This window comes from Apis cerana, linkage group LG12 (assembly GCF_029169275.1).
Source record: "Apis cerana isolate GH-2021 linkage group LG12, AcerK_1.0, whole genome shotgun sequence".
NCBI lineage: Eukaryota > Metazoa > Arthropoda > Insecta > Hymenoptera > Apidae > Apis > Apis cerana.
In genome coordinates, this window is record NC_083863.1 from 8984701 (window position 1) to 9007319 (window position 22619).

General features: G+C 40.5%; 2 protein-coding genes across 10 annotated transcripts in view; one reads left to right on the top strand and one right to left on the bottom strand.

Moving 5' to 3' along the window:
* Window positions 1–50: 50 nt before the first annotated feature.
* On the bottom strand, window positions 51–21864 carry LOC107998347 (collagen alpha-5(IV) chain-like). Of its 6 annotated transcripts, none has more exons than XM_062083093.1 (9): window positions 21407–21864; window positions 9473–9593; window positions 9036–9395; window positions 8873–8953; window positions 7306–8730; window positions 4477–7260; window positions 2812–4395; window positions 1819–2729; window positions 51–1379 (listed from the first exon to the last, which is right to left on the bottom strand). In XM_062083093.1, the coding sequence occupies exons 1-9, from the start codon at window positions 21440–21442 to the stop codon at window positions 1254–1256; spliced, it is 7428 nt and encodes a 2475-aa protein (XP_061939077.1). In that variant the 5' UTR covers window positions 21443–21864; the 3' UTR covers window positions 51–1253. The 6 variants fall into 6 exon arrangements, with proteins under 6 accessions (XP_061939077.1, XP_061939075.1, XP_061939074.1 ...); XM_062083091.1 differs by having other exon boundaries at window positions 51–2729; window positions 2812–3912; window positions 4012–4395; window positions 21407–21861; XM_062083090.1 differs by having other exon boundaries at window positions 51–2729; window positions 2812–3561; window positions 3661–4395; window positions 21407–21861.
* The window catches only part of LOC107998365 (uncharacterized), a 66845-nt gene continuing 55992 nt past the window's right edge, over window positions 11767–22619 (top strand). For all 4 annotated transcript variants that reach the window (XM_062083103.1, XM_062083106.1, XM_062083104.1 and 1 more), the window contains exons 1-3: window positions 11767–11990; window positions 12070–12848; window positions 12956–14856. The gene's annotated coding sequence lies outside the window, so the exon portion shown is untranslated. The remainder of the gene's footprint in view (window positions 11991–12069; window positions 12849–12955; window positions 14857–22619) is intronic.

A 22619-nucleotide genomic window follows, 5' to 3' on the forward strand; every position in this document is an offset into this window, starting at 1 on the left:
TACATGATTCATGCTTATAAGGAACATTGGATGAACGCAACGTCAATATGTACAATTATATATAATTTATTAAAAATTTCGTCGTTCTTTATGCTACAGAAAAAGATACATATTACGTATCTTATATCCAATGTACAAATATAATTATTTCCTTAAAATATCGAGCATGTACAGTTAAATATTAATTCAAATTTTATAAAGTATTCCTATAATTTGGAAAATGTGTTTGAAATTTCTCCAATTATTATTCTGTACGTGCTCAATAGAACGTATTAGCACTTGTATAATCAATATTTAATCTCAAGCGTACATTAAGCATGAGAGCGCAATGGATGATTTCATTTCTCACGACGTTCGTATAATTTTGAATCTAAAAAAAAATTTTTATAATTATATAATTTATATCAATTTTTACATAATGCTCTCAACATCGAGGGAAACGAAATGGTATTCTTGAAATTAAATACTAAGCAATATAATAATTAAAAAATAAACTAAATATATATATATATATTCTTTTTGCATTATTATAGCTACTAAAAAAAAAAAGATTTACGAAAACATTTAAATTCAACATGATACAAATTTTGTATAAATGTTCCCATGACAAAAAATGTATAAAATGATACTAATACTTTTCCTTGCATTAACTTTAAGATTATTATGATTGTCGTATTCATTTTTGCTAACATGAAACATAAATCTTAATTCAATATAGAATATTATTAATAATTTAGTGCTTACAAAAACCAGAATTATGAAAAACAGAAACGTCCAACATTCAACGTTTTACCAATTACCAAATAAGTTAATATCGAAGTTAAAGCAGAGAAAAGTAAAAAACAGTCACGCTCTAATCGGCACATTATCTTTGGATAATCACAATCGAGCGTTCTGAACTGAGCGTAAAAAAAACTGTTACTATAATAAGTTTCAAATCCCTGAGTTCTAAATCCTAAGAAAATTGCATCCATTATTATTATATATAGATTGTCAAAATTCAATCAATAAGAGAGAATGATATTCGATCAATTTCTTACAATCTAGAACTTAAAACTATCGTTAGAATTCTTTTAAGACTTATCGCAAATCGTTTATAACATTCACAACTTATTATTTTTTACCTGATTTTTTAAGAACGCACAGATCATGATTATCTTCTGCGAGACGATGATCCTTTATTGGCGTTTGTGTCTCCTTTTGGCCATCCGTCAGCTGTCCAGCAGCTAATGGACGGGTACCGTTTGATCGTTTTACGAATCGTTTCTACGCGAACGCGTGGCTCCTTTCGAGTAACGATTTACAATCTGTAGGTTGCAATCGCACTCTTCATTTGACGTTCCGTAACTTTGCTCTTCTCCTTTCGATTTGACCGCGTGCTGAAACATTTAAAAAGCCAAGTTTCGCTTGTCGCAATGCCTCGCGAAGATTCTCTATATTGCCAAGCTGATTTAGGCTGACAAGCTTCGTCTCGACTCTCCTGTTTTGAGAATCGCATGCGTCGCATGCATATGGAACAGGCATTGCGGAGGGGAACATGTCTTTCATGTTTTGGGTGCTGTCCGTCACATCGTCGCCTGGACAGTACGGTACGAACACCACGGGAATGAAGCCAAGCTGGCCAATCAGGGGAATGGATGTCGTGCTCGTGATGGTTGCTGTATTATTGCTCGGCTCGACAAGATAGCAGGGACAGGTTTGCGGATCTGGCCCTATAGATTGCTGGTAGGGCTTGATGTTGATCGTGTTCGGTGGATGAACGCCGATCGCGGCGAGCTCGGGCTTTGATTCGATAGATTGCTCGGACAATTGGTTTACCTGTTTCGCGAACACGATATGATTTCCATTTGGTGGTTGATACTTTACATTGGCCTGTTGTCTGCGGTCTGTCTCTATTTGAATAACCGGTTCACTTATTTTAGTGACTTCTTGGGGATATTTACGATTTTCGCGGGAACCTTGTAATCTTCCTCGACTAGGGTATTTAACGCCAGTAGAGGTCCGAGAAGTTTGCGATATCACTTTCTGAATATCCTCATATTTACTTTGCTCTTCCTCTTCCTTATATTTACGTGATTCTTTTCTTCGCGTGTACATCAAAGAATTAATTTCATCTGCATTTTGATTCACTTGTCCTGACTGATAACCACGCGTCCTTGATTGGTTTTTTCTGAATTGAGCATCCTTTAAACCCAGGGGACTGCTTATTTTTGTTGGATATGCTAATACTGTGGACTCAACACTTTTTTCGTAATTTTCGTCAAGAGTGTGGTTATTAATATATTCTGAATTATACTTAGAGGATAATCGGTCTAGTTGCTTTTGACCAAAAAATGGATGGTTATCGACAGTCGTTGGCGTTGTAGGTTCATAGTATTTAATGGGATATTGAACTTTGATTGGTCCTTCATATCGAGGCCGTGTCGTTGGAGCAACACCAGGAACGTAATCCGGATCACCAGGCCATGGTCCATCCGGACCAGGGGATCCTGTCGGCCATGGACCATCAGGACCAGGGGGACCATCACCACCTATTCCTCCTACTCCTCCAACTGGGCCTCCGGGACCACCTGGACCTTCGGGACCACCTGGACCTTCGGGTCCGCCTGGACCTTGAGGACCGTCTGAACCATTAGGCCATGGACCGTTGGGACCATTAGGACCTATGTCACCAGATGGACCTCCAGGTGCGACAGGATATCCTGGATATGGCGGATATTCGGGCTGACCTAAAATTTAATAGTTATTTCTTTTTTAATTTTGTTCAAACTGCATTAGATAAAAAAATATACAACTAATTATAAATTATACCTGGCTTCGAAGAACCAGGATAACCATGATGACCCGGTTTGCTTGGTTTACCAGGTTTATCAGGTTTACCTGGGGTATCTGGAAAACCGGGAATTCCGGGATATCCAGGAATGTGTGATTGCGTACCAGGTGTCGTCCCAGGAATGCTGGGATGAGATGGCATAGGAAAACCAGGTCTATTAGGTTTACCAGGTTTTCCAGGAATACCAGGTTTTCCAGGAATACCAGGAATTCCTGGTGTACCGGGATATCCGGATGAGCCTGGAATACCAGGCCTGCTTGTTGTACTAGGATATTCAGGATGAGGTGGATAGGGTGGAATTCCTGGCGGTCTAGAAGTTTCCGGTTGTCCTGCTTGTCCGGGTGTTCCAGATTGGCTAGGATATCCAGGTTTTGGTGGAATTTCAGGATATCCTGGTTGTCCCGGTGTTCCTGGATATCCTGGTTGTCCCGATGTTCCCGGATATCCTGATTGTCCTGGTATTCCTGGATATCCAGGTCGATTAGGATACCCAGGTTGTGGTTGAGTTCCAGGTATACCAGGTGTACCTGGGATTCCAGGATATCCAGGTTGTCCTGGTTTTCCTGGTGTTCCAGGTTGGCCAGGATATCCAGGTTGACTAGGATACCCAGATTGTGGTGGAGTTCCAGGTATACCAGGTGTACCTGGGATTCCAGGATATCCAGGTTGTCCTGGTTTTCCTGGTGTTCCAGGTTGGCCAGGATATCCAGGTTGACTAGGATACCCAGGTTGTGGTGGAGTTCCAGGTATACCGGGTGTACCTGGGATTCCAGGATAACCAGGTTGTCCTGGTTTTTCTGGTGTTGCAGGTTGGCCAGGATATCCAGGTTGACTAGGATACCCAGATTGTGGTGGAGTTCCAGGTATACCATGTGTACCTGGGATTCCAGGATAACCAGGTTGTCCTGGTTTTCCTGGTGTTCCAGGTTGGCCAGGATATCCAGGTTGACTAGGATACCCAGATTGTGGTGGAGTTCCAGGTATACCAGGTGTACCTGGGATCCCAGGATATCCAGGTTGTCCTGGTTTTCCTGGTATTCCAGGTTGGCCAGGATATCCAGGTTGACTAGGATACCCAGGTTGTGGTGGAGTTCCAGGTATACCAGGTGTACCTGGGATTCCAGGATATCCAGGTTGTCCTGGTTTTCCTGGTGTTCCAGGTTGGCCAGGATATCCAGGTTGACTAGGATACCCAGGTTGTGGTGGAGTTCCAGGTATACCAGGTGTACCTGGGATTCCAGGATATCCAGGTTGTCCTGGTATTCCTGGTGTTCCAGGTTGGCCAGGATGTTCTGGTTGACTAGGATACCCAGGTTGTGGTGGAGTTTCAGGTATTTCAGGTGTTCCAGGATGCCCTGGTTGTCCTGGTGTTCCGGGAGATGCAGGTTGCCCAGGATATCCAGGTTGTGTCGGAGTTCCAGATATTCCGGGCGTTCCAGATGTTCCAGGATACCCTGGTTGTCCTGGTTTTCCAGGTGATCCAGGTTGCCCAGGATATCCAGGTTGTGGGAGAGTGCCAGGTATTCCAGGTATTCCGGGCGTTCCAGGTGTTCCAGGATGCCCTGGTTGTCCAGGTTGCCCAGGATATCCAGGTTGTGGTGGAATACCAGGTATTCCCGGGGTTCCAGGTGTTCCAGGATGACCTGGTTGTCCTGGTTTTCCAGGTGATCCAGGTTGCCCAGGATATCCAGCTTGCGGCGGAGTGCCAGGTATTTCAGGTATTCCGGGCGTTCCAGGTGTTCCAGGATGCCCTGGTTGTCCAGGTTGCCCAGGATATCCAGGTTCTGGCGGAGTGCCAGGTATTCCAGGTAGTCCGGGCGTTCCAGGTGTTCCAGGATGCCCTGGTTGTCCTGGTTTTCCTGGTTGTCCAGGTTGCCCAGGATATCCAGGTTGTGGCGGAATACCAGGTGATCCTGCGGTTCCAGGTGTTCCAGGATGACCTGGTTGTCCTGGTTTTCCAGGTGATCCAGGTTGCCCAGGATATCCAGGTTGTGGCGGAGTGCCAGGTATTCCAGGTATTCCGGGCGTTCCAGGCGTTCCAGGATGCCCTGGTTGTCCCGGTTTTCCAGGTGATCCAGGTTGCCCAGGATATCCAGGTTGTGGCGGAGTGCCAGGTATTCCAGGTATTCCGGGCGTTCCAGGTGTTCCAGGATGTCCTGGTTGTCCAGGTTGCCCAGGATATGCAGGTTGTGGCGGAATACCTGGTATTCCCGGGGTTCCAGGTGTTCCAGGATGCCCTGGTTGTCCCGGTTTTCCAGGTGATCCATGTTGTCCAGGATATCCAGGTTGTGGCGGAGTGCCAGATATTCCAGGTTTTCCGGGCGTTCCAGGTGTTCCAGGATGACCTGGTTGTCCTGGTTTTCCAGGTGATCCAGGTTGCCCAGGATATCCAGGTTGTGGCGGAGTGCCAGGTATTCCAGGTATTCCGGGCGTTCCAGGCGTTCCAGGATGCCCTGGTTGTCCAGGTTTCCCAGGTGATCCAGGTTGCCCAGGATATCCAGGTTGTGGCGGAGTGCCAGGTATTCCAGGTATTCCGGGCGTTCCAGGTGTTCCAGGATGTCCTGGTTGTCCAGGTTGCCCAGGATATGCAGGTTGTGGCGGAATACCTGGTATTCCCGGGGTTCCAGGTGTTCCAGGATGCCCTGGTTGTCCCGGTTTTCCAGGTGATCCATGTTGTCCAGGATATCCAGGTTGTGGCGGAGTGCCAGATATTCCAGGTTTTCCGGGCGTTCCAGGTGTTCCAGGATGACCTGGTTGTCCTGGTTTTCCAGGTGATCCGGGTTGTCCAGGATATCCAGGTTGTGGCAGAGTGCCAGGTATTCCAGGTGTTCCGGGCGTTCCAGGTGTTCCAGGATGTCCTGGTTGTGGCGGAGTGCCAGGTATTCCAGATATTCCGGGCGTTCCAGGTGTTCCAGGATGCCCTGGTTGTCCAGGTTTTTCAGGATATCCAGGTTGTGACGGAGTGCCAGGTATTCCAGGTATTCCGGGCGTTCCAGGTGTTCCAGGATGCCCTGGTTGTCCAGGTTTTTCAGGATATCCAGGTTGTGGCGGAATTCCAGGTATTCCCGGGGTTCCAGGTGTTCCAGGATGCCCCGGTTGTCCGGGTTTTCCAGGTGATCCAGGTTGCCCAGGATATCCAGGTTGTGGCGGAGTGCCAGGTATTCCAGGTATTCCGGGCGTTCCAGGTGTTCCAGGATGCCCCGGTTGTCCAGGTTGCCCTGGATATCCAGGTTTCCCAGGATAACCAGGTTGTCCAGATTGCCCAGGATATCCAGGTTGTGGCGGAATTCCAGGTATTCCCGGGGTTCCAGGTGTTCCAGGATACCCTGGTTGTCCCGGTTTTCCAGGTGATCCAGGTTGTCCAGGATATCCAGGTTGTGACGGAGTGCCAGGTATTCCAGGTATTCCGGGCGTTCCAGGTGTTCCAGGATGCCCTGGTTGTCCCGGTTTTCCAGGTGATCCAGGTTGTCCAGGATATCCAGGTTGTGGCGGAGTGCCAGGTATTCCAGATATTCCGGGGGATCCCGGTGTGCCAGGATGCCCTGGTCTTCCAGGCGTTCCTGGAGTTCCAGGTTGGCCAGGATATGCAGGTTGTGTTGGAGGTCCAGCTATTCCAGGTATTCCCGGGGTTCCAGGTGTGTCGGGTTGTCCGGGTTTTCCAGGTGATCCAGGTTGCCCAGGATATCCAGGTTGTGGCGGAGTGCCAGGTATTCCAGGTATTCCGGGCGTACCAGGTGTTCCAGGATGTCCTGGTTGTCCAGGTTGCCCAGGATATCCAGGTTGTGGCGGAATACCAGGTATTCCCGGGGTTCCAGGTGTTCCAGGATGTCCTGGTTGTCCTGGTTTTCCAGGTGCTCCAAGTTGTCCAGGATATCCAGGTTGTGGCGCAGTGCCAGGTATTCCAGGTATTCCGGGCGTTCCAGGTGTTCCAGGATGCCCCGGTTGTCCAGGTTGCCCTGGATATCCAGGTTTCCCAGGATGCCCCGGTTGTCCAGGTTGCCCAGGATATCCAGGTTGTGGCGGAATACCAGATATTCCTGGGGTTCCAGGTTTTCCAGGATGACCTGGTTTTCCGGATGCTCCAGATTGGCCAGGATATGCAGGTTGTGTTGGAGGTCCAACTATTCCAGGTATTCCGGGAGTTCCAGGTGTTGCAGGATGCCCTGGTTGTCCTGGTTTTCCGGGATATCCAGGTTGTGACGGAGTGCCTGGTATTCCAGGTATTCCGGGCGTTCCAGGTGTTCCAGGATGCCCCGGTTGTCCAGGTTGCCCTGGATATCCAGGTTGTGGCGGAATACCAGATATTCCTGGCGTTCCAGGTGTTCCAGGATGCCCTGGTTGTCCCGGTTTTCCAGGTGATCCAGGTTGCCCAGGATATCCAGGTTGTGGCGCAGTGCCAGGTATTCCAGGTATTCCGGGCGTTCCAGGTGTTCCAGGATGCCCCGGTTGTCCAGGTTGCCCAGGATATCCAGGTGTTCCAGGATGCCCCGGTTGTCCAGGTTGCCCAGGATATCCAGGTTGTGGCGGAATACCAGATATTCCTGGGGTTCCAGGTGTTCCAGGATGACCTGGTTTTCCAGGTGCTCCAGATTGGCCAGGATATGCAGGTTGTGTTGGAGGTCCAACTATTCCAGGTATTCCTGGGGTTCCAGGTGTATCAGGATGACCGGGGTGTCCTGGTTTTCCAGGATATCCAGGTTGTAACGTAGTGCCAGGTATTCCAGGTATTCCGGGTGTTCCAGGTGTTCCAGGATGTCCTGGTTGTCCAGGTTGTCCAGGATATCCAGGTTGTGGCGGAGTGCCAGGTATTCCAGGTATTCCGGGCGTTCCAGGTGTTCCAGGATGCCCCGGTTGTCCAGGTTGCCCAGGATATCCAGGTTGTGGCGGAATACCAGATATTCCTGGCGTTCCAGGTGTTCCAGGATGCCCTGGTTGTCCCGGTTTCCCAGGTGATCCAGGTTGCCCAGGATATCCAGGTTGTGGCGGAATACCAGATATTCCTGGCGTTCCAGGTGTTCCAGGATGCCCTGGTTGTCCTGGTTTTCCAGGTGATCCAGGTTGCTCAGGATATCCAGGTTGTGGGAGAGTGCCAGGTATTCCAGGTATTCCGGGCGTTCCAGGTATTCCAGGATGCCCTGGTTGTCCAGGTTGCCCAGGATATGCAGGTTGTGGCGGAATACCTGGTATTCCCGGGGTTCCAGGTGTTCCAGGATGCCCTGGTTGTCCCGGTTTTCCAGGTAATCCAGGTTGTCCAGGATATCCAGGTTGTGGCGGAGTGCCAGGTATTCCAGATATTCCGGGCGTTCCAGGTGTTCCAGGATGCCCTGGTTGTCCAGGTTGCCCAGGATATCCAGGTTGTGGCGGAGTGCCAGGTATTCCAGGTATTCCGGGCGTTCCAGGTGTTCCAGGATGCCCCGGTTTTCCAGGTTGCCCAGGATATCCAGGTTGTGGCGGAATACCAGGTATTCCCGGAGTTCCAGGTGTTCCAGGATGCCCTGGTTGTCCCGGTTTTCCAGGTGATCCAGGTTGTCCAGGATATCCAGGTTGTGGCGGAGTGCCAGGTTTTCCAGATATTTCCGGGGTTCCAGGTGTTCCAGATGTGCCAGGTATTCCAGGTATTCCTGGTGTGCCTGGATATCCTTGTCCCGGTGTTCCAGGTTTGCCAGGATATCCAGGTTGTGATCCAGTTATAGTTGGATATCCTGGTTGTCCTGATATTCCAGGTTGGCTAGGGTATCCAGGATGTGCAGGTTGTCCCGGTGTTCCAGGTTTGCCAGGGTATCCAGGTTTTGATGGTGATCCAGGTGTTTCAGGTATTCCTGGATATCCTGGTTTTTCTGGTTGTCCTGGTTTTCCAGGCTTTGGTTTTTGAGATTGTTCAGGTTGTTGGGGATATCCTATAAATAAAATTTTTTTATTCTTTTTTTTCAATTTTTTCAATTTTGTATTTAATGTTGTATTTATATTTCTAAATATTCTTTTATGTTATATTTTATTTAGATATCTCATATAAATCTAAAGATGTAATGTTGTTTGTACCAGGTTTAATAGGATATTCCGGCGTTGGTGTTGGTTGGCTTGGTTGTATAGGTATTCCAGCATTACTTGAATCACTTGTTTCTGATTACGAATTATGTTAATTATATTTTGTATATTATAATATTGTAATAATTATATTTTATTTATGTCATATAAATGTTACCTTCTGGGATTGGTTTAGTGTTTGGTCCAGCATCTGTTCCATCGAATTGTCTGCATATTTCTGGAAAATATAGATCTCTCCATTCAGTAATTACACCTTTATGATCATGGTGATTATCGTTGTGTTCATGTTGTTCTGTATTATCTTCGTGATGATGTTCGTGTTCATGAAGAAACAATTCGACTGAATTTCCTGGTTGAACGACTCTATATCCCCAGCCATCACTAATGTAAAAAGTTGTTTTTAATTTTCCGTATGGATCTATATATCCATAGCATCCATATGTAATGTCATCCGGTCCACGCACTTCATGATGAAATTGTCCATTTGGACTTACTTGATAACCATAATTATATGCATCTAAGAAGAAAATTAATATATTTATATATTGTGAAAAAAATTCCTATTATAATTTTAATAATAAATTATATACTTACTGGAATAGAAATCTTGATTTAAATATTGACTTTTCTGATCATCTTTGATATTGAGTATTACATCTCTACTTTGCCTACTTCCTTCCTGCTGTGTGCATTGCAACAAAGACGTGGCAATTACCTGTTATAAATAAATGTGTAATTAATTTGATACTTTTGCTTTCATATTCATATCCTGTTTTTCAATTTAATTTCGATTTCGTTATAATTTTCATTATAAATATTGAAAAGTTTTTGAACAAAGCATTTCGTTTGATATTTGTATAATTACTTTGTCAACATCAGACATTAGTTAAAAAGAAAATCTGTCAATGCGTATTCTAATTCGTTCTTTGACAACTTGACTTTTGCCAGACTAATCTTGTTCACCTTTTAAAAGCTTAGCAAAAGTTCAGTAAGAACATGGCACGTCATTTTAAATGTCAAGTCAGCCATTTACTTCATAAATAATACATTTGCCGGAATATATTCACGCATCTACAGTCTTTTCTAAAAATTACTGCTCTTATATCTTTCAATTTTTTTATTTTCTTCAACGAATATTAAATTCGAAAATATAAAATCAACATTTCAATTCAATTGTTCTTCGATTTATTCTTATTTTTGAAAAGTTTCAATATATTCATTCTTATATATTTTTCATTAAGTATAGTGATATTTGCTCGAAAAATTCTTTTTAAAAATATTTAAAGTATTCACTGTTATCCTTTAAAACAAGATTATATTGTCATTAATTTTTTTCGTTTTCACTTCTAATCTTATCTTGAGCAAGCATCAAAAACTCGTGCCGTGCCATGATTAGCAACAGATTTTAATTTTCTCATGCTTAAAGTTCAATAAAAATCAACTTCTCGAGTTATTTTTTGCTAATTAGAGAATAAAAGAATAATAAAAAGCCTTTTTCGTTCGCATTGCCGTTTAGAATAATTAAAAGTAAAGGTCGCGCGATCTCTCGTTGGAACATCATCAAGTTTCGTAATCGGTAAACCTCTTAGGAAGATCGATATAATCGTTATTACGATTCAGTTGCTTTTAATTCCTCGAAATTTCACTGAAAATTAATTTCAGTCAATCAAAGCCGTAAAAGATTCACATTTATACGAATGCATCGTCGAGGAATAAAAAAAAAAATCAGTCAGATTTATTGCTTTGACTCCAGACATCCGTAGTGAGTATCATTGGAAGCTATTTTAACCGTGCTTCTTTTTTTATCCCGATTATTTTTACGACGTCTTGGAAATTGGTGTATAACTGCTGCACGATGATATGATAAAAAGAAGAAAAATAATAATATAACGAGATTGCGCAATTTTTATTGCTTCTCGCTCGTCATCGCGTTACATGAACTTTCTTCCACTTTACGATGAGGTCGCTTCCTCGCCAACAAATTGCAATGGCGGTTATCGCGGCGAAGTGAAGTAACAATACGACACAATTAACAATTCAAAATTTTACTCGATGGATCATTCAAATGTTTTTTTCCACGTTTTATTAAATTTTCTCTACGGTTGCGGTTGCAAAAAACATTTATGTTGCATTTGATGAAGATTATGAGGTACTGCAAGATATCTCCAAGAGTATAATAAAAGAGAGCTTCTAAAGCTTAACCGAAAGCGTAATATCAGTTGAACATAGTTTAATGCTGAATGTAGTTGTAATGTACATTCCCTCTTGAAAAATTCATATTAACAGCGAACGCTCTTGCAGCGGTAAACGGTATCGTCCGAGGATTTAAAATTGCGTTAAATGGATTGTTTGAATTATTTTATTCCCAATGTCCACATGTGTAAGCCAAAGTGAAATCTCGACGAAGCATTCGCGTTATATCTCCTCGAATTCGATTGAATAAATTCTAGATTCCTATTTGCTCATGTGTTATTACGAATCGATGATGGATAACAATTGATTAATTATCAATATTGCTTTTATCTTCGATTGTTTGCGTGTTAAGAATTAGAAATAATAAAAATATAGTAATAATTAAATGTAAATAATACGTTAAGAGGATATTTAATTACGTTCGTATACCAAAAAGTGTCTAGTTAATAGAGATATACGATTAATAGAGATATTAACACATCTTCTTTCATTTGTGACATTAAAACACATAAAGATTATCAATTTGTAATCGATGATTGATGATTTGTTCTGTAACCAGGTTCTACCCACTTGAGAAATCCAATTAAAATGCTACTTTACGCTTCACGAACCCTGTTCAGAGCGAATCCTATTCAATCAGATTAATGATACCTCTGTACCGCTTCTGATATGTGATTTCTCTTATTCCAGTTGTAATGTGATGATTTATGCTTGGCAAAATGTATGACAATAAGACCGTTGTGTAACAAAATACAAATTGGCATTGGACTGGTATGAATTATCTGCTTGATAAAAGATTACAAGATCGACGCAAAAAAAAAAAAAAAAAAAAATACTTGCATAAAATATCCATTCACAGACGCTGTGTTACGATGATTTTGGAACGATGTGTTTGGGTCGATCGAATGGAAGATTGATGGTAAGTAAGTTGAATTTTTTGCAATTTATTTTTTCGTAGAAATTCAATCTCATTGATGTGTACATTATGCTTTTTAAAGAGATCCTAACATCATCGATCACGAGAAACGGATAATCGCTTTAAAAATATTTCCGTAGATAGAATAAAAAATTCAACAATTGTGATTCTACGTATAAAAATAAATCGAAAAAAAAAAGAATATTTAAGAATTTATTTTCATTTAAGAATATCGAATTTGGAAATCTGTCTGCATCTAGTTCGAATTTCTAATCTCTGGATACAAGTGCATCGTTAACAGAATATTGTTCGTTCTTAAAATTTCTTAGTTTCCAAGAAAATTAAAAAAATTAAATTTGAAAATTTATCGAATACATACTGACCTGATCATTCAATTTTTATATTATTATATTATATAAAGAGCTCGAACAAAAAAAAATTGTCTAATTCGAAGTACCGTGACACATACCACTTTCTTTCCTCTCGAACCTTTGCTCTGTCATTCGAGTCCCACTTGAAAGTAAATCGTATCTTTTCGCTCGACACGTTCGAGAAATCAATCGTGGAACCAGAACCACGCGTAGTTTCACCCATGAATAATAATCGAACAAAGCCGATGCTTAAAAATCGTGGACGCGCAGTCGTGAACGGGCCGAGGTCGGCCTAAATCATCGTCAAAAGTGGCACGGTATCCTGCTAGGACGTCCTTTCCCGCCTGATCGATGATGTCAGAGCCGAGCTTCGTGGTCGTCGTTCCACCCACGAAAAGGGAAAGTGAGAGATCCCGAGGAGCTCCTCTTCCCAATGACACGGGACGCAGATGGGTCTGCATCGAGGCATCGCCTCTATGCACCGAGAAAGGTTAATATATGCTAACATTCGACCTGCCCCGCGCTTCCAATCAACACTCGCCTCATGGATGGATAATTTCAATGGTATTTCATGCTGGCGTGTTGCGATATTTTTAGGGGACAATGGTAAATCAACGATCGGGACCGAGATGATTCACAAAAGATGATTGGAAGACGGATCCGTCTAAGTGTCAAGTCGTTAACATCTTGACGAGCGAACCTGTATGAAGGATGAGCGAAGATTTCATTGGGTCGAGGATCGAGAAAGAGAGTTCAGGAGCGAAGAAAGTTGATGGATCACCATAAGGTTGATGGAGAGCGGCTGTTGGTCGTTGATTAAATACGATTCTCATTTTTATTACCCGATTTCAATTCGTTTGTCATTTTTCTTTTTCCTTTTTTTTTTCTTTCGTGTATTTCTCGAATTAATGTTAGCTTTTATTAGAAGAGAATTTAATTGATTAAGGAATTAAAAAAGAAATTAATAATGGAGAATATGAGAAATAGATTTTTCTTATTCGTTATTGGAAGTCAATTATCCGGGAAGGTGAATCAAGTTTTGATTTATTACCTATGTTCGAAAGATTCGCATCTCGCAAAAAGATGTTTTCGATTACGTTTTAAAGTAGCCATCACAAAATTAACATTCATTTATCAAATTTTTTTTCTCCATGTAAAGATATTATAAACGTTGCTAAATGTTTTTCATTACCTGTTTAATTAATTTCTATGAAACATTAACGTGCTACTATAATATCTAAATTATTTATAAATTGCTAGAATTGATCTTTTAAAAGGAATTCTTATTAAAATCTAATTACGATTCTCAATATCGTATCACGTATCAGAGATTACATTGTAATCGGAATGGCATGCTTATCGAATACAGATTATCGAATTATGGAAAGATGTTTATCGAATAGAGCATCTGAAATTACAGTGTGCGTTTCGTATATAAGTCTTCGCGAGATTAAGCGTGAAAAAATTCGCGATTGCAAAGCGAAGGAACGTGTATATACACGTGACAAGTATTATCTTAGACGATTGATCTCCGAGAAAAGCATTTTGCATATCGATAGAAGGGAATCTATGATTGATTAAAAATAAAAATCACGTATATTTTGATATTAATATTATAAGAATTTATTAGAACGAGAAAAATATTAGGAATTCATTTTTTTTTTTGCCATGAAAAAAATCATAAAATTGTAAAAATTATATTTCCACACCCATATACGTCTATATAGATAATATAGATAAATATTTTACGATATTGATAATTGGGAATTATTAATATATATGATGATCGATATACTTTTTTTTTCTTGCCTAAAATCTTCATTTTGTAAAATTTGTTTGGATATATTTTGTTCGAGATACACAACTTTGATTTATTTCAATCATACGTTATCAAACGTGCAAGAAAAATTTTACGAACATATTTTACGTTATACAAAAATTTTTTAAAAGTCTAATTAATAAATAGAAATTTGAAAGAAATTCGAAAGAAAAATAGAGATATTTGGAATATTAAATTCTTGAGGGGTTTTTGCAATTTGATTCGAGACGATCGGAATCGAAAACGGAAGAAACGCGATTAGTCGGTAGTTCGTCGGTTGTTCTGATAACACAATCACGTATAAAATCAAACATTCGTTAATAACCAAGGTTTTTTGTGCACAGTATCGCGATTAAAATTGCAGTCCGCTCGGTGGAATATAACACGAAAGCAACATTTGATATCCTCACCTCGCTGTTTCTAGTCGACGACTCGAGCATTGAAAAATTTGAAAATGAAATATGTTAAATAACGAATTTTTGATTGAATTAATTGTGCGTCGCGAATAATTCTTCGAATATTTTAAAACAATTTTTCGGGTTTCGTTTTAAATAAGTGATTCGTTACTTTTTAATAATTCGTCTTTTTAAATCGTGTTTACAAGCCTCCGGCTTCTGATGACTCCTTGAAAATGGGAACGCAGATTCTTGGACCAGAACAGCGATACTAGTGGTTCAAGGTAAGAAATTGTGCCCATTCATTACTTCCATACGCGGTACCTTCTTACTTACGAGCGACACTAATAGTTTTCTTATTTATTTATTATGCATGAATGTTCGAATCGCGTTCCAACTATCGACATTTAAAAAAAAAAAAAAAGGAATAAATAAATATTTTCCAAGTTTGCTCCAATATTGAGAAATCGATCTAAGAAGAAACGCGCGTATATATTTGAAGCCGAAGATAAAATTATAAAATTATAAGAAATAAAATTTTATGTCTCTCACTCGAGAGATATGTCTTAAAAAGAATTTCTTCGAATTAAAAACGAAAAAATAATTCTCGGTTTAATTAACGAGTCGATAACGTCCTCCTCCCGATCGATTGCTACCAATTTTTAAAACTTTCTCCTTCATCGTATATCGCACGATCTCCGGCCCGAATGAAGTAACACAATATATCGAATATTGTCCGCGACTTTTCCCCGGAAAGTGATTCGAAACATTGCAAAACGCGAGGAATCGTGTGTTACACGGTTATGAAAAAAAAAAAAAAAAAAAAAAGATTACAAGCGTGTGCAGGATCTTCGAAATCGTTATTGCCAACAGATATATCGTTAATTAAAGCGTGTGAACGTATAATGGTTACAATTTCTTCTCTCTGAGAAAGAAGAAACGGCCGCCTGTAAAGATTGCGACTGTTTATTGCGCAATCGCTTTGTACCACGAAACGCGCTACTCTATTCATGCTTGTTCCGTTCTCCGTTTTCATTTACTCGGTCATTTGCATACAGATGTTGCGCTTTTACAGGTATAAGATAATTATTACAGAATTAGAAACGTAGAAAGAAATGTGAAAAAAAAAGAAAGAAATTAATAAATAATTTAATAAATAATTATTTATTTATCCAAATAGATTTTTTTAACACGTTGCAAAACCAATCGTGTAATTGAATCTTTTTTAACGAGTTTCATAAATAGTAATTAAATTTCGCTAGTAGGATAATTAAGAGTTACAATAGAACCTGTTTATTTTCTTAATTCGATTCCTAATAAAGAGACTGTAATTCCCGTTCGCACGGGATATAAAGTGGCAAAATAATTAGAAATCTCGCGATCCTGAAACGATTCCAAATTTTCACGCCTTCGAAATTCCAATTCGCGGCACAAATTTTACAAGTTGCAACTGTTCTTTCAAAAATATATTGATCAGGAACCGTGACTTTATTTATACTCAGAACGAAGTTGATCGCAAAGCTATGTCCCTCCAAATCGAAAATTACACACGATCTTCTCAAAAATGGAATCAGCAACGACGCTTGTAGGATTCGTACGAGCGACATGTCCTAGCGCGATTGTGTATAAGCAACCCTTGAATGCCAGAGACGAGAATTGGCCCGAGGCTTGCCCCTGCATCTCGAAACACGAATATATCGGCGCATCATCATCATCCGTATTCCAGTGAAAGTTAGCGACGAGTTGCGTAATGGAACGTCGATATCGCTCGAGGCCAGGCCTGCGGCCCAACGATCGTTTATCTTCAGGTTTGCCCGTGTTTCGATTCGAGGAGATACACAACCGAGTTTAGGATGATTCAGATCGGTTTTCTATTCGGTGAAAGTTCGCGCGAAATTCATGGACGAACGAGCGTTGGACGATTGATTGGAATTGTTCGGGACTAACGGCGGGTTAAATGGGGATAATCGCAATGGGGAGAAGATCTCGCTTGGAAGAGAAATAAATTAACAAGGTAGGTGGTTAACAACGTTGAAAATTTCTCTTAAACTATTTCGACAATTTGCATTCGAATTATTGGCGTATCTGGTGTCCTCGAAAGGACGGTTGTTCCTTCAAAAATATATAGAGATAAGAATCGAGAAAGGGATGATCTCTCGCGACATCTAATCGCTCCTCTTTTTCCCCCTTTCCCCCCTTCGTTCATCAACGTAATCGTACTAATTGTTGGCCGAAACAATGGCCGGTTGCGGGAGAGAAGCAATTTAATATCAGAAGGTCGGCGGGGATATTACCGAAACCAGATGGAGGCGGTTTGCATTATTGGGAGGATTACGAAAAGAAAGTTGGCTCGATAGGATCTACACGGATTCATTGTCAGTTGTGGAGGTCGTGGCGAGATGTGTGCGAGGGTTCAACAACGATGGCCGCTTGTTGCGGCTTTGTGGTTTCCTCTAATCCGAGGGGGGACGAAACGAGAATAAATTAATTTTATTTCGTGCAAACAAGGAAGTTCGAAAAATTAAATTAGATAAACAGATATGACAAGTATCGAATTTTCGAGCGATTAAAAAAATTGTTTGCAATATTTTTTTTATTCTCTTATAAATCTGACTATTCTGTTGTCCATGATATGATATTTCGTATTACGACATTCGAGTGTACAACTCTTTCACTTTCACCGTTTGAATAAAAATAGAATAATTTTAGAGGATTAACATATATTCGTATCATCCTACGAGCAATCTTCGATTGCTGTGTAACACTTTTTCCTTTCACGTTCACAGAGGTTACGAGTTCTCTCCGTAAGTTTTTTTTTTCTCCTTTTCGTAGCTTTATCTCATTCGATATTAAAAAAGACAGATCGACAGATATAATTCTTTAAGAACGCCGCTTATACGTACTTTGAATCCCTTGAAATTGCTTAATGTCTCGCGTTCCAACACAATTACAACGTTATTGATCGCACCGATCCATAAATTCTTGCGGACATTTAGTAGGGTTTCGTATCGGTTTGAAAGGAAATTATTACGATTTCCCGGATATAGTTTATCGCAATTGAGATGTAATCGAACGTGCTGTTAAATCGTTTTATATTCGAAGCTTATATATATATATATATATCGTTCATATCGATCATTTGATACGATCAATTTCATTAAATCCTTAACTCGATCGAACGTTCATCATCTCGCGAGAAAGAAGAAAAGGGGGGGAAAGAAACTCGAAAGCAATCTCTTTATATGGAAGATGTTAGTATTGCATGATATTTTCCACGATGGAGTTAAAAGGGTAATCATAATTGTGAGCGTATCGATCATCGGTCACTCTATAAATCATCGGAGCATAATTACCTCCTCGTGATATTAGCTTGGAGAAAAAAAAAAAAATAAACGTTCCTCCTCCAAGGCGAGAGGGTAGCCTTTTGAAATCCACGTGGTCGGTGCTCGTGACGAGCGTCGTTCCATTAAGGATCTGTCTTTATGACCAAGTTGACTCGTCTGGACAACGAATCAGGTGCGTTTGCAAATTACAAATTAGCTTTTACCAGAGTGTCAGCAATCTCTATTCTATTTATATCGTCTGTGGCAATAATTTCGATAAAAATGTCAATTTTACCTTCACCGGTGTTAAAGAATTGGTGATCAGGTGCGAGAGAAAATTGCGAATTATTTACTTTCTTTGTGCGTTTTTCTTCGTAAGATTTTTTTTTTTTAATGTTCACTTCTAATCCATTCGATTAAATCTTACGACCAATACGATTATTCGCGAATTTTTAAAATTTTACGACGAATTATATTTTCTTGGGATATTTTGATTTTTTTTTTTTTTTGGTGGAAGAGAAGAAAGCAAAGGGTAGTGGGTAGAAGGAAGAGGGAAAAATTCGCAATTGAAATTGGCGGGCCAAGCGAAATTGCAAATTGCCGCACGTACTATCGCAGAAGCGCAGCATACGAGCAGCTGCGGACCGGAACAAATTAGCTGAGCTTTTGTATTTAACTAGCCGTATCAAAGCGTTAAACGCTGTATCTCGCCGGATTTGTAAACAGTACAAACGGATTGCATCTGGAGATAATTTCTGAAGATCGAAGATAGGGATGGAGCGGCCTATAGTTCAACCGGTAGTCGTCAATCATTGCCAGACTTTCGATAGAACGAAATCCTATTCGTGGAATGGAAGTTTTCCCCGACAGATGAGCAAGATCTTCTGTTAACCATTGACCGGCTATTATTTCACAAGCCCTTTCTTTTTTTTTTTCTTTTTTCTTTTTCTTCTCCCCCTTTAACTCCCTCTTACACTCTCGTCGATCATTTATCGCGCATCTTAATATCGATATTAATTATTCTCGATCGATGTCGAACAATCGTTAAGAAGATAGACATTTTCTATTGTTGAATTTCTATTTTTAATCCTTGTAATATTGCAATTTATATTTTAATTCCAGGCGGATGGATGCAGGTTCAGTACGATAACGTGACGAAGAATTTCTTGCGATTATTTTATTCCAGTTTAAAATATTATAAATATATTGGATTAGATTGGATAAAACAGAATTGAAATAAAAAATTCTGTTTCATAGTTGAAATATTGTAACGTGTATTTTATATTCTAGTAGATTTTTGTGTATTTGTGAATTTTTCATATGTGCATAAATTTCCACAATTTAATGATAATTGTTTATATTGTTTATATTGAACAATTCTCCTTTCCAATCAGAATTCGCGGCTTTGCTTCTTAACGTGATTTCAGACAATTCCGATAATTCCGACAATTAATTTAATGTTATTTATCGCAACGATTCGATATTATTTATTAACACATTCAAACAAAAACGAAGAAAACAACGTAACAAATACTTTTGCATCAAAATAACGCTGCATCCATCGAGGATTAATTAATTATCGTTTCCCGCCGATTGTTTTCCCTATTTGCGCACAACTATTCGCGTAAAAAAAAAAAATTCGAGCAAAAATCGAGAATAGATAACGTTAACGTAGCTACGAAGAAGAAGAAAAGAAAAAACCAGTCTAATTTATATGCGAATTTATACGCGAGCAAGCAGATAATGGAGAGACGCCGCGACGACTTGACGTGCAGTCGAATGCATCGAGTCGAACGATGGTCGAACAGCCACTGATCTCGCTACTCGCGAGCACAATAGCGTTGCCGCGTTGTGGCATTGGGAGAGTTATGAATGAAATGTAGTGCAACGACATTGGCGAGCGAGTGGCAAGATCAATGAAACTCGGCGCCACGCATCGATCACAGCCGAGACGCGGCGTTCTATCGCGCTTATTATTACACTCGCTCGTATGTACGATCGTGATTCGTTTGGATTCGCGTATACGTACGGCGCATTCGAAATATAACCGAAAGCAAGGTGTAACGACCCTGAAAGAAGCGCCGTCTCCACTCGACACTCGTGTGGCTGGCATCGGTACGTAGCTGGTTTATAATTTGGGTATTTGCGATTCGAATATCCCTACGAATCGATATCGTGATAAGAATTATAATAGATAGAAATTAAAAGAAATCAAAAAAAAGATAAAAATTTTCTCGGCAGCGAATGAACGAAAGGATTGAATTCTCTTTCTTTTTTGGGGGGATAAAAAATGCGGTAATATCGTTGGTTTTGCGCGATTTTCTATTTGCAGTCGATTCGACGTATTTATTTCGCAATTCGTTGGTAGTTGGTCGCGACGTGGCATGAATCTCGCTTTCATCCAAGACAACTGACGCAGGTGTTAAACGCCTATCATCGCTATATTTACGTGATGGATACTACTAGTGCGGGGGATTATTGAGCTAAAAACGGCTTGCTCAAGACTCGAGATCGATGATCAATTTTTTTTTTAAACGAAAAAAATGTAAAAATTTTTAATTATCGAAATTATTGATCTCGCGATTGATGAAGAGAAAATTGTAAAGCGATTGAAAAGCTTGTTTCTGATATTTCCAAATCATTGTAATTATAATATATGATCATAAATGAAGCAGAATCGAAGATTCGTTCCAAATAAAAGGATATTGACGCACAATTTTCAATTAATACGTAAAGTTTTCGAATTATTCTGTGCACTTTTCACTTAAAAGTGAAAAGACGCGTTTTCCACCGCGAAATATGATCATAGAATCACGTTATAAAAATCATTTCATATGCGGCATACCGGTTGGTCGCGCGAATACAATTGAAACTTTAATTAAAAGTTTATTAATTATTAATTAACGAAATTATATTTTCCGAATATAATTCGCACAAATAATTTGTGGCCACGAAATAATTTTCGACGAACGAAACGGTAACGAAATTCTATTCAATTTTTAATCATGTTTCGCAATTGATCAAAAACTTTACAAAATTAATCAGTTTTATCCGATTCGAAACGGAAACTCAATATATCGCCTATCGATAAAATTAAAATACTTTTACATCTAGTTCACGGTCAACTTCAATCTCTGTTGTCAATTTAAAATTTAGATATACGATATACGATATAATTTATCCGAATAAAACCACTGTCAGATAAAAAAAAAACCCGAGCAATCCACTTTAATTTCTATTTAACCCACACTTGTTCCTCATCCTCATCCTATCACACCGATCCTCTCACCCTCGCGTGATCTAACTCGAAGAAAAGTTCACTGACTCGAAAAATCCAAAATCCGAAAGTTAAAAAGAAAAGAAAAGAAAGGAAAGGAAAAGAAAAAAGGAAGAAAAATGAAGAAACAAAGAAATTTAAAGACCAAAGAAAAAAAGAAAAAAGCAAAATGAAAGAAAGAAAAGATGTCGGTCGCACTCGTGGTCGGTCCTTGGTGGTATATGGGGCACGTACCAGGGTGAAGAAAGCGGCGCGCACACGGCCAAACATCCTGCCACCGTCCGCTTCCGTTCAGCAAGCCATCGTCCCAAAGATCTCGATCCCGTGCAAGATGATGATCTCTTCGGATTCGTACACGCAGTGCGCCGTTCGAACTGAAAGACTGAAGACGTAGCCGGCAGAAGAAGGCTTATATACAGGGTGGGGGTCGGCAAGAGCAACCGACCAACTTGGTGCCCATCCTTCTTGGTGTCTTCTCTTTTCCCCATTCTTCTCCGTTTCGACTCCTTCAGGGATAATTCTTGCGTGCCCCCCACCTCACCGCCCATCCCCATTATCGTACCGTGGTGTCGTGATCCTTGTTCGTCTTGGACCTTCGTCTTGGACCCTTCCGCTCGGCCGGGGAACGAGTCGTGGAACGTGGTACGATCGTTCCACTCTTCGTTATGGTTATGCGGTATGACGATGAGTTTGGTAAAGCTTCTTCTCTCTTTTCTTCTCCTCTTTCCTTTCCTTTCCTTTCCTTCTTTTTTTTCTTCTTCTTCTTCTTCTTCTTCTTCAAGGAAGAGCTCCCTTGTCGGGCTTCTTACTTGGTTACTTGGTGAGTCCAAAAAAAAAAAAAAAAAAGAAAAGAGAGAGCAGACGGGTGGTTGTTAAACGGAACGAGAGGAGGTGTGCTATGGATGAATGATCGATGGGTATCGAGGGAATGTAAATTCATCGATATATTTTATTTTTATTTCGATGGTTTTCATTATTTTTGCTGCGGAGGATGGGACGTGGTGGGTGGGTAACAAGAGGTTTCATTCGCGATTCACCTTGGAAGAAACGGGTTACCCTCTTTTCGAAGAACGATCATCCTCTCGATATTCTTATTTTTTTCTTTATTCTATCGTTTCTTTTTTTTTTCGCTCCTCAAATATAAAATTATACCAATCATCACCAGCTTAAATCGCCGCGAAAGATACAATTTATCGTCGTTATATTTATTATAAATATGTATGGTTGGAATAACGAGACGAAAAAATTGATCGTATCCGGAACGATTCGAAATTCTTTTCGGGATCACCACGTAAGATTCGTGATTCGATCCGTGACGCGTGGCCTTTCCAGCCATTCGCAAGGACTGTGCAGGTATTTCGCAGGTGGGACGAGGCGCGACGATGAATCATCTCGTTAAGGATTCTCGAGAAATTCATTTCTCGTGTCCGATTCATCGTTTCATTTC

Excerpts from the sequence above, each read along its gene's own strand:
- LOC107998347 (XM_062083088.1), bottom strand. The coding sequence starts at position 21,442 with ATGTTTGGCCGTGTGCGCGCCGCTTTCTTCACCCTG. Across the intron at positions 9,594-21,406 it reads GCGCCGCTTTCTTCACCCTG|GTAATTGCCACGTCTTTGTT; the intron begins GTACGTGCCCCA and ends TATTTATAACAG. Across the intron at positions 8,731-8,872 it reads GGAATATCCTATTAAACCTG|GATATCCCCAACAACCTGAA; the intron begins GTACAAACAACA and ends TTTTATTTATAG.